This window comes from Callorhinus ursinus, unplaced genomic scaffold (genome assembly GCF_003265705.2).
Source record: "Callorhinus ursinus isolate GAN/ISIS: 27379988/994484 unplaced genomic scaffold, GSC_fseal_2.0 scaffold76, whole genome shotgun sequence".
NCBI lineage: Eukaryota > Metazoa > Chordata > Mammalia > Carnivora > Otariidae > Callorhinus > Callorhinus ursinus.
Window position 1 is genome coordinate 3,606,160 of NW_027397138.1, and position 12,390 is coordinate 3,618,549.

General features: G+C 42.1%; 1 protein-coding gene across 1 annotated transcript in view; it reads right to left on the reverse strand.

Moving 5' to 3' along the window:
* Window positions 1–12,390, reverse strand: part of FAT3 (FAT atypical cadherin 3) — a 643,793-nt gene that overhangs the window by 503,098 nt on the left and 128,305 nt on the right. Inside the window, exon 4 of the mRNA XM_073887135.1 lies at window positions 64–3,372. Within this exon, the coding sequence (XP_073743236.1) occupies window positions 64–3,355 (3,292 nt within the window). The 5' untranslated portion in view covers window positions 3,356–3,372. The remainder of the gene's footprint in view (window positions 1–63; window positions 3,373–12,390) is intronic.

Consider the following 12,390-nt stretch of genomic DNA (forward strand, 5'->3'; position numbering starts at 1 on the left):
TCCTCCAATGTTAAAATTCGGGAGATGGGACACAACACTTCTGGCACAAACTAGTGAACTTACCGCTCTCGTCATCTATGTTGAACCTTCCGAGACCACTGCCATCCCTGATGGAGTACTGGATCTCTCCATCCCTCCCAGAGTCGTCATCTTGGGCAGCCACTTGCAGTACACTTGTTCCGATGCGTGAGTTTTCTTTTACAGACCCAACAACAGCAAAGTCTGGGAAGTAGGGAGTATGGAGGTTTTCGTTGACATCCACCACCTCCACTTCAACAAAGGAAACAGATGACAGAGACACCGGTCGCCCTTTGTCTTTGGCCCGAACCGTGAGGTTATAGAACTGCTGCTTTTCATAGTCCAGCTCTTTGCTCAAGCGAATGGCACCACTTGCTTTATCTATTTCAAATCTCCCATTATAGTCATTGACCAAAGAATAGCGCACTTGACCCCCTAGCCCAAGATCCGGATCGTGGGTCTCCAGCCAAGCAATGACAGTGCCAATGGGGAGATCTTCAAGAATCTTCACACTGTAGCTACTGGGAATGAAAGCCGGGGAACAGTCATTGACATCATCCAAGAAAACCTTAAGAGTGACAACTGAAAACAGCTGATGGCCACTCTCTGCCTTGTCTCTGGCTTCTATTTTCAAAGAGTAGTTCGCTTTAGATTCCCGGTCCAATTGGTCGGCTACATAGACGATTCCAGTTGAGCTGTTGATAGCAAACTGCTGTGTATCTGTCAACACTGAGTAAGTCACTTCACCATTAGAACCCAAGTCTTTGTCTCTGGCTTCCACTTGAATTATCTCAGTGCCAATACTTGAACTTTCGAGAATGTTAACTGAGTAACTGTCTTGGAGAAAAACTGGGCTGTTGTCATTAGCATCCTCCACATTGATGGTCAGCAACCTCCATGAAGATTTTTGTGGATTACCTAAGTCATAGATGGTGATATTAAGGAGATAGAGGTCCGTGTGCTCTCGGTCCATTGGCAGAAGGACTTTAAGTTGCCCTGTCTCCATATCGATATTAAAACAACTGTCCGTATTCCCATCAGATATTGTAAACAGCACCTTTCCATTGAAGCCAGAGTCGGCATCATAGGCTTTAATCTTCAGGATGTTGGCCCCAATGGGCAGATTCTCCTTCACAGCCACATCAGAAGGAAATGACTTGTCAAAATGTGGTCCTTGCCTATTAACTGAATAAAAGTCAAGAAATCCATCTTCCAGGTTCAGTTTCCCATTTGCTTTTGCCTTAATGAGTAGTTTCTCTGCCAGCTTTTGAGCCACACGAGTTTCTCTGCAACTGAAGCTCTTTGAAGACACCTTCCCATGTAGGACTGAAATGTTAACAGACATGGGGTCCGCAAAATTCTCTCCATCGGTTGCTGTAATCCTGAGGGCAAAATTACCATTTTTGATGCCAGAATTCATCAATGACTTTTTAAGCTGTAAAATACCGGAGTCTGGGTTTAAATAAAAGAAACCAAGTTCATTTCCAGAGATGATTTTGTACTTTACAAGTTCAAGTTCATCAATATCAATTGCTGAGACAGCTGTGATGTGACCCCCAACTGGAAAGTCATAGGAAATAACTCCCTGGCAACCCACTTTCTCAAAGAGAGGGCTGTTGTCATTGACATTTCCTATTCGAATAGTCACATTTACTTCACTTTCATGGCGGTATGGCGAACCCCAGTCAGAGGCTCTTACTATGAATCTGTAAGTTTCTGGGGAGGATTCAAAATCCAATTCTTCAGTTGTGCTAATAACACCTGTAAATTGGTTAATGGCAAATGGTAACAAATTCAGACTGGCAATGCTATAGGTGATGTACCCATTTTCTCCTTTATCCTTATCAGAAGCTGAAACCATCAGAACACTTGTGCCCACTGGGACACTTTCATTCACAAAAGCATCATACAGCGGCTGCTGAAATTCTGGGGTGTGGTCATTTGCATCTTCTATGCCAATGATGACTTGTGCTTTCAAATCTCCTTCCTTGTTTGTCACTCCCAGCTTATACACCTCCTTCTTAATAGTATTCAGTGGTTGTGCTGTGACAATCAGACCTGACCGAGGATTAATTTTGAAGTACTGTGCGTCCTCACCAGGAGATAATTTGTATTCCACGTCAAGCGGTTCAGGACTTAATTTTACTATAGCAACCACGACACCAGGAGGGGAGAATTCACTAATGCTCACATCATACATTTCTTTTTCAAATCTAACTGGGACGGTGTCTTTTTGGGGGTTGGCAATGTGGACGATCTTTGCTGCTGAAAATTTCTGAGGTGACCCCTTGTCTTTTGCTTGAAGAGTGAGGTTGTAGCCATAAGGAAAGTTCCCCCAGTCGACCTTCTTTCTCTCCTTAATCTTGTACTCGTTCATCCACCTGCCTTCCTTAGCCAGGAAGAACTGATCTAGAGGATCCCCAGCCACAATGGAAACAGAGTCAATCTCTCCATTGGCCCCCTCATCTAGGTCATCGACTGTCACCACCGCGTATGTCGGCTCCTTGTCCAGCGAGAAAGGAATGTGAGTGACCACGTGGAGAGTTGGGGCGTGTTCATTTACACGTTCAATGTGAACATAAAGCTTCGCGGTACTGCTTACTCCATTGTTTCCGTAGAGTTTCATCCCCCGGTCCACAGCCAAAATCTCCAGATCGTACCTATTCTTTTCATCATAATTTAACCGCCCACTTAAAGAGATGACACCACTCGTGGGGTGAACTGAAAAGAGATCAACTTTGTTTTTAAAGTAGTAGTAGAATTCTCCATTGGAGCCAATATCGGCATCTGTGGCGGTCACCTGGGCAACACTAGTCCTTAAAGGTGTGCTTTCTGCTATTGTAACAGAGTACGTTGTGGGTGAAAACAAGGGTCGCAGATCATTCATATCTAAAACCTGTATGTTCACTTTGGTCCATGCTTCCAGATCCTCTCCTCTGACAGAACCTTTTACTACCAATAAATAATTGTCCTGAATCTCCCGATTCAATATAGCCGAATTGCCACCTTTAGTTCTTATTCTGAGGAAACAGAAGTCTGCAATGATGACTTCCTCTGCTTTGAAGAAGCCTTCCTCATCTCCAGATACAATTCTGTATTTGACATCCCAGGACAGATCTATTAAGGTGATGCCCATTCTACCCTGGCTGTGGACGTAGGTCCTTGCAGCTGAGTTCTCACACACGGTAGCATTGTACACAGGGTGCGTGAAGTGGAAGCCGAGGGGCCCGGTCCCCGGCAGCCCCTGGGACACCGTGGCCAGAAGCTTGAGAAGCAGGAGGATGAGGCAAGAAGGGGGAGGCCGTGTACCCACACAGTATCCCATAGTTATATCCATTGTATCATACCTCCATCCTGGAAGGGGAGGGGGGGAGAAAGAGAGAGAAAAGATAAATTAACCTACGGGAAAGTGGGAGAAGGTGTAGGAACTCGCTGCGATGAAACAGTGGTTTTTACAAACCTCATTATAAAACCTCCTTACCAAAACATCAACGCAAGAAAAAAAAAAATTAGAGACCTCACCATACTAGATGGCAAGGAGTTCAAAATCACTAGGATTTAACTTTACATTGTTTGATTTTTTTTAAATCACACTTTTAAACTGCTGCTGGAATTGTTCATTGGTACAGGATTTCTTGCATTCTGAAGGTCAATTTAGAAATATGTACTAGAAGCCTGAAAAAAATGCATCTACCTTTCAGTTAGAATTACCTTCTAGGCAGTTGCCCAGTGGAAGTAATTAGATAAGTGTACATATAAGGTACAGTTTAAAAGACAAAAGAATTGAAAAGATACTAGCTGCCTATCAGTAGAAAATCAAATAATTTCGTTGACTACGACATCAAAAACTAATGATGTACTATAGGCTGGCTAACTGAACATAATAAAAAAAAGAGAAAAAAAGAAAATCAAATAATTTACGGTGCATTCATAAAGTGAAATACTGTGCAGCCATTAAAAATAATTATTTTTAAAATGTACATTTTCAAATGTGGTAAGATGTAATGCTGAGTGGAAAAAAGATCATAAAACAGTATGGGTGGTTATGATTGTATTATTACTTAAACATCTCAATGCACAACTGCAATTTTACATTTAAAAAGGATTAACTGTGTTGTGGGATCTGGGGGATTATTTGCATTTTCTACTATTTTTCCAAGTAACGTTCATCAATGGTTATATAATTACTTTTATAACTATGAACTTTTAAAGAAATGCTTATAAGGCATTAACATCTTTTGTTGTGCTGACTTTAAAACTGACCCTGATTTATACAGAATCCAGTATCATGAGGCTGAGAATTCAGGCCCCTAGAAGCACACATGACATAATTTAATTCTGTCGAACTAGTCACCATTTATCATTAATAAACGATAAATTTATGGTGTCTCTACGTGGTTATCTCCTTTCTGGTTTAAATTAGTTCCAATTACCGGCTATCAGCTGAAAAATCTCCTACAACAGTTTAACATCTTAAAATATTATCAATTGTTTTTGTAGTTTATAAAACACATTCATACCCAGGGTTGACAAGGCACACGTTATTTTATCCTTTTAGTAGATGCAACTAGACAACTTCATTCTCCTAGTAGCAGAGTCGGGATTAGAACCCAAGCCCTCTGCACACCCTCCGAGGCTTTCTCATTTCTTTTTTCCAACTCTGCTTTACTCTAAAGCAGATTTCTGGGCACACATTGGCTTGGTTCCAACTGAGGATGAAATATGTCTTGCTGCTGTCATCTGTTGAAGCAACTCAGGAAACAGGAGTAGCAAGTAGAAAGAGTACAGTTTAATATAGGGATTTCATAAGCAGAATAGACAGTACAAATGAAAAGTGGAAAGATGAGATAACTTTTTATAAAAGGAAAGGAGTTAATTTCACATGCAATTGCTTTGGCTGTCCGTCCTTAGGAAGCGGCTCACATGCTAAGTGTGCGAAGCTGTAAGTCAGATGTAGTAGGCTCAAACAGCCTGCCCAGGCAAATGGAGAACCCCAAGGGACCAGTGCATTTAGAGCTGCCTCTTCGAGGAGCACACTTGGCTGACACATGGGAGTGACAGAGCCCTCTTTAGGGACCACAGATATAAACCAGCAGAAGCTTTATTAATACCGCATATAACTCAATAGACTCTTATTTCATCATCTGAGAACGCTCCAAAGTAGAGGAGGGATTTTTAGGTTCACTATGAACATAATGGAATGAGACAACACTCTTACAGGGAATGACCAGAGGCCATGGATAGCCTCTCAACTGAGAAACTGGGATTACTCCCAGCATCTCCAGGGAAACGCAAATTCAGTCTCTGCCTCATTTCCCACTGGCCCTTCTATGCTGAGGGCACAGCCTACAAGCATGGTTTTGCTGATACTTTGCCCACGGAGTCTGGACTCTGGTCATCAGGGAAGAAAACCGCCCTGATGGTAAAGTCAGCTCAAATGAACTTTTCTTAGTCCATCTCGCATACCCATTTTCAACCCTGACTGAACAGAGGAGCTGCATCTGTGCATCAATCTATTACCAGCATCCAGCACCAAACATCCCACGCAGGAGACACACAGGACATCATGGTACTGATGTAACCAGGGGCCCAGAAGCCTTTAACATGCTCAGTTTCCAAATTCCAGAAAATACACACATCTCACTTCCGTAAACAGAATCAAGAAATTACATGAACTCAAAGAAGCCTTAAAGATCATCTGGTTTGATCTCCTGACTTTACAGATGAGGACGCCGAGACCCATAAAGATAAAGAGACTCACTAACACCAGGTCTCAGGACTCCCAGGCTCAGAGCTGATACCACACGGAAACGTGTGTCAACTGAATTAGTTTTTCTTTGAGTTATGTAACAATTTTAAGGCTGTGGTTTATCATCACTTTGCAGGGATCTTTGTCTTCTGACACCTTGTTAATCTCCCGGGTGCCACTCCCTCCTCTAAGTAGTTAACTGTAAGTAAACATTTAAGTGCCCCAGGGGACAGTTACTTCTATAAGCCCTTCCGGTGAATCCTTCACAGCACAGAATGCTGTCATAACATGAAAAAACATCATTCGATTTAACTCTTTGAAAGTTGGAATGTTTGCATGCTGAGTTTTTCTTTCAGCAAGATACACTGCTGCAATTTTTTTTTTCTTATAACACAGAGTCAGGAGTCTTACATGCAATAGAAAACACTACAAACCACACTGAAATAGGACAGTATTGTTCTGTACAGAAATTTGGATTTAACTCCAAAAACCTGAGCAGGACTAAGCTTGTCAGCTTCGGTTGAGACCAAAATATGTCATCAAGTTTCGGTATCTTTATTTTGGAAAAAAGAAAGTCCTATTTGGCACCAACTATTTTAAAAAACCTGCAGTTTTCTTCATTGACTTAGAAAATAAATCAGTGCTAAAAGTGAGGAATTCTGTAAAATTCTGAAAGTAAACACTAGAATAAGATTTTGGCTCCTTCTTTTTTTAGCATGCTAAGACAACTGTTAAGTTGTTTTTTTTAAAAAAATAGTATGCTTTTCCACACTGAAGCCAAGCTATTTGTGAAGCCAATATGATAGTTACAGTGTTTTAGATGCTCCACACATTGATTTATTCTACTGCTTCTGGATTATTTTAAACAAAGCACTTAGTTCCCAACCTCAGAGCCTATTTTCTATGACTTAGTAACATAATCAATATTTTTTGATATAATCTCCAAAGAAATCATCAAGCCATCAATCTTGGAGACATTATTTTTCAGAGCAGTTGGCTGTGCCTCCCCCATCCTGCCCTGTGAGCTCAGAGAGAGAGTGGAACTTAGCCTGAGACTCAGAAGGGCATGGGGATTTTTCTTTCCAGAGATGAATAAATATGGGTGACCTTGGGGGCAGCTCACAGCTCTTACAAAGGCCATCTCTCTGAGCGAGCCTGGACTCTGCAGGGTACCTCTACTTGCTTGGGTAACCTGGGGAAGCTCTTTTCTGCCATCATTAAATGGGCCTCCTTAAATCGCTGGGATTTCTGAACGCCAGAAAAGGCATCTTGCAAGAACATTCTATTTTCATTCCATCTCTTATCTTGTATATTTTGAAAGGGTTTTACTGGCAGACAGGGTGCTTGAGAAATGTGCTATGATAGGTTGTAAAACAAAGAACAAAGTCAGTCTCTGAAGGGCCTCCCCTTCCCTGGCATCCTTGATGAAGACGACTTGTGTTAGAAGCTGCGCGCGGGCGCAGTGACTGAGTCAGAGGCTCACACGTGGGCTGTACGCACAGTGAGTCCCGGACACACGCTCTGGAGCCTGACTGCCCGGGTTTGGACCCCAGCTCTGCTATTTCCTAGCAGTGTTGCATCGGGCAGGTTATTCAACCTCTCTCTCTGTGCCTCAGTTTCTTCTGCTCGCAAATGGGAACGATAATGCTGACCAAATAAGATCTGAGTTAATAAATACAAGCATTTAAAACAGTTCGTGTCGCATGGTAAGTATACAGTTGTTAGCTACTCATATCATTAACTAAGGCAGTTTTTAGAGAAGACAAAATCTGTGAGTCACACGATAGGGATGGCGGGGGGTTTACAATCTCCTCTGACACTTCCTTTTCTAGTAGCAAAAGGCAGATCAAAGGTAAAAATCTTTACTGAAAGCGAATGATTACTACAAGTAGACCCCAAGGTCAGAGAAACTGGACTTGAATCCAGGCTTTGTCACTGACTGGCTGGGTGACCTTGGGATAACACTTAAACCTTTTTAAGTCTCAGCTTAGGGATAATAAGAGCTCCCACTGTCATGTCACAGACAAACGTTCCATAAATATTAACTGACATTACAATGATGAAGGTGCTCAGAAGAGGGGATACAAGACAGAAAACAAATGAAAACTGGGCTAAGGAGAAAGGGTCAAGAGGGAGACCATCCCTGGGGTAGCCCAGCCCTAACAGGAAAGCCACCTTTTCACAGACCCCAGGTGCCCACCCCGGCTTGGGGTCAGTGCCAGAGAAGGCGTGTGCCTGGGGGCATGGGTCGAGGGCTGTGGCCACAGCTCTGTAACGGACTCCAACGCCTACACGTTTACTTTACAACTCAGGAAACTACAGCTGCAATAGGGAGCTACTCCTCAGACCTGGCATTTAATTCCTGAGGAGTTCTAGCAGGATTCCTCCTTGCCGTGATGAGTCCCAGAACAGCCAGATACTGCTAAACCCTATCTTCCTGAGCAGCCTATTCTGATACTGCTCGAATTACCAACCTCGTGGCACTACTTTATGTTCTGGGCCTTTGCTCCTGAAATCAGTTATAGACTGTCTGTATGACACATTTGGGAATAAAGTTTTGCTCTCTGGCTAACGCTAATGGCTGCCTGAAGAGAAGAAAAAATGTTTACTCTGTAGTTTTCTTAATACAAACCATTGTAGCTAGAGAGTGCAGAGGATAATATACTAGGCAGTCAGGTCACAAATAATTCATGTCATGCCATTATTCAGATTATATCATGATATACTGAACCAGGGCCATGTAAACTCACTGAGTTTTACAGTCAAAAGGATCGTAAAATCGTCTAGTGCAACACCCTAGTTTTAAAGTGGAGGGAACACATTGGGGAAGGTTAAGTGATTTGGACAGGGTCACACAGCTTGCCAGTAAAAAAGCTAAAATTGGACCTCAGGTCTCTTCTGTGAATGCGGCTCACTGCTGCCGCCTCATTTAAGAATACAGGTCTCTACTTGTTCATCTCTACACATTTTACTCATCTTCTTAGATTTAACTAAAATGCCACCTACTCTGTGAAGCAATCCCAGAGATTTCCATTCAAAAGTGAGCTCCAGTCCTTTTTTTTTTTTTTAGATTTTATTTATTTATTTTAGAGAGAGTATGTGAGTCAGGGGAGAAGCAGAGGGAAAGGGAGAAGGAGAGCATCTCAAGTGGATTCCACGCTGACCACAGAGCCCCACACATGACCCTGACTGAGATCATGTCCCGAGCCAAAATCAAGAGTTGGTCGCTCAACCAACTGAGCCACCCAGGCGCCCCCAAAGTGAGCTCCAGTTCTAAAGCTGTGATTCTTAAGCTTTAGCAAACATCGGAATCACAGTGGGGCTGGGCTCCCTCCCAGAGTTTCTGGATCAGTTGGAGGAAAATTTATAATTCTAGCAAGTTCCCAAGAGATGCTGGTCCGGGCACAACCATACTCTGAAAACCTGCTCTGAACTTGTCTGTATTTTACCTCTATGTTCCTCTCTGATAGCACTTTCTTCCCTCAAGTTACGTATGTGTGTTTTTAAATTACGTGCTGGACAATAATCTCTCTTATTTCTTCCTCTCACAGTATCTATCTAACAAAGTGCTTGGAAAAGGCAAAAATTTGATAAATGTTTGTGGAGTAAAATTTGTCTGGTCAGCATCCACTATAACTGTATAACATGCTTCAGAGAGAAGATCTAAATGAATCATCAGACAAATCAGGAATTATGATTATAAAACTTATAGACCCTGAGTAAATAGCTAGTCCACCATTTCCCAAACCATGTCCCATGACACATGACTTTATGACACAGGAATAGGTGTGCAACTAAAACATTTTAGGAAATTCAGGTTGAACAAACAGATTTGTCACTTTCAAACTTCTTGGAGCGTTTTATATGCTCCAAAATAAACGTCCTCCTTTTCCTGTCCTTAGTCACCCCTAATAACTTACCCGCTTTGCTGTCTCCTTATGAAAGCATGGTGTCTGTTGTCTATCTCCACAAGCAGAAGTAAAGTTCTCTGGCACTTAGTCAGGATTCAGTGAATACCTGTTGCACACGCAAATATACTACTGGAACTGTGATTCTAAGGTGTATAATAACATGCACAACTTCTAAAATCTATTTCACCATGAATTTCCTCCCCGTCCCCCCACCCCCCACAGCAGCCACCCACAAGAGAAGAAAGGGTATTTTCTGGAATACAGCTGGAGAGACACCGATTGAGCCCAAGTTAGACACTGTGGCCCACACAGGTCAGACAGCTGCCTGGAAAACTTCGGAGGTGGAATGTAATCCCAGGCTTCTTCAGACGCGTTCATTATTCTTCCTACACCATATCACTGGGTACAGATTCTCATTTCAACTAAGCTGGGAGTTATCCCTGAAGAAATGGCTTCAGTACTTGTTACATAAGCACATCTACGTGTTCCAACTGAGGAATGGGACAATTGTTCCGTAGCTGGCTATGCTCTTCTCTTTTCTCATTAAAAAGAAAAACAAATGGGTGCCTGGCTGACTCAGTCGGTGGAGCGTGCGACTCTTGATCTGGGAGTCGTGAGTTTGAGCCCCACATTGGGCATAGAGATTACTCAAAAATAAAATCCTTAAAAAAAAAAACCCAGAAGTTTCAAAATCTATAAATAACAAAGACTGGCAAGAGGGGTGAAACCTTATTAATGTTAAATAATCACCCACATAATCTCATAGTTTTTGTTATCTATTTTCACTGAAGTCAACGGTGAAAAGCAGTTTGCCAAATCCAAAATACTCTTGAGACGTAAAACCTAAAACCAAGTTCATTTTTCACTCCTCCCAGGAAAATCCTGCTTGTCTGCTTGAGCCCCAAGTCTAAGCAGAGCTTTACAAGCAAAAAGAGTATTTCATCGACAAGGATATGATATCACTCCTATCAGTCTAAACAAGGACAAAAATCCCAAACCAAAGTCTGCAGTTGGTTCTGCCAACCGGACAAGCAGACCATTACCTAAACCCAACCTTTTTCATTATTATAATACCCTAAATTCTAATTTTTTCTAGTGGTGCAAATCTTTCTATTGTCTAAAAGTGTCTCTCAGGAGAAAAGTTAATCAGCATGAAGCAAGTGTAATTCACGGTGGTTCTGAGAAAAATGGAAGATTCAGCCACACAGAGGCAGTGTTATGAATACCCTCCTTTATTTTCTCCCCAGGTGCTAGAAATATTTCCATACAACACTGGTTAATGTCAAGTATCATTTCATCAGTAAATGCTTCAAATTCAGGGGTAATTCAACCAGGGGCTATCAGAAGGAAAGATTAGCATGTTGTTCAAGCCTTTTAAAAAATCACTTCTCCCTCTGGAGAAAAAAATTCGTCATGGAGTTAAAGGAAAAAAAAAATGTATGGAGAGGATATAATTTGCTCCTATGCTTGGCTGTCTAAGAAAATGTTCCAGAAAAATGCATGATTTCAATTTTTCTCTGGTGGGCCTTGTTTCCAGAAACCAAAGGGTAAATACATTAGTATTCACTTATTTCAAGATTTCTTGAAAAGTATTCACTTAAATTCAAGATTTCTTTAAAAAAGAAGAAAAGCAAGGAAAAAGAAAAAAACCTTTTCCAAATAACAGCATTTACTATGGAATAACCGCCTGAAAGAGAATAGAACCCAAACAGTTTCAAACAGAACAATGTCTTTAAACAGTGTTCAATCCAAGAGTTAAGAGGGCAGAATGCAGGTGAGGGAAACAGCTGCCCTCTGCTTGCGACATTCTGATACAATCCACATTGACTGCCGTGCTAAGTCCCTGGGGCCTGTCCTACTTCCAAACGTTAACATCCTTTTAGCTGTCCTGGTGGCCATTCTCCTTTAAAAAAGTGATTCTCCTTCGAGGTAAAGGGTATTCTACATAGTAAAATCAGGAATCAGGAAAGCAGGATGAGGGGGAACTTCCCACAGCCCATCCCTCTCCTGCTGTGGTAAGTGGTGGTAATGTCAGGGCAAGAGGAAGTGAATACATCCGTGAAAGGGCAACGGTGGGGGGTGATGGGACACAGAGATCCAGGACCTAAATGAGGGAGAGGGGGTATCAGGCTTCCCTTTTCTGAAAGACCTGAATGGCTAAGGGAAGATTTGATAAATGACAAAACATCCTCAAGACTGCGGATGACTTTTGGGAGAATATAATTCAATTCCAAGTTTCTCCAAGGTTACACGTGGGACCAGGTCTTACTCTGGACAAAGTGGACCACAAACTCCTGATGGCAGTTCCGGAAATGTCTCTATGTTTGGCTGCATGTCTCCTCAGAAGGTAAGGCAGCAGCATGGAGCCCTCTATACTGTACACAATATAGAATTGCTGAACGATTCTAATGAGAAAAGAGATCCACACGGAGCTCTGGACAACAGATTAATACTGATGGGTCACCTCGTGAAGGATGGGCAACGGGCAGATAAGGATGGGGGAAAAAAGAATACAAGGAATGGGTGTGCAAGAAATAAGGAAACAATATATCAGGAAACTGGTGAGAACTGAAAAAAGTATCTCAGGCAGCAATCCTGATAAACTCAAAAAGGAGAAGAGATAACAAAACAGCTTGACATATGGAAGAGGGACACACTACGGAGAGAGGTAGGAAATACATTATAAGAGGAGGCAAAGAAGATCCTTTGGGA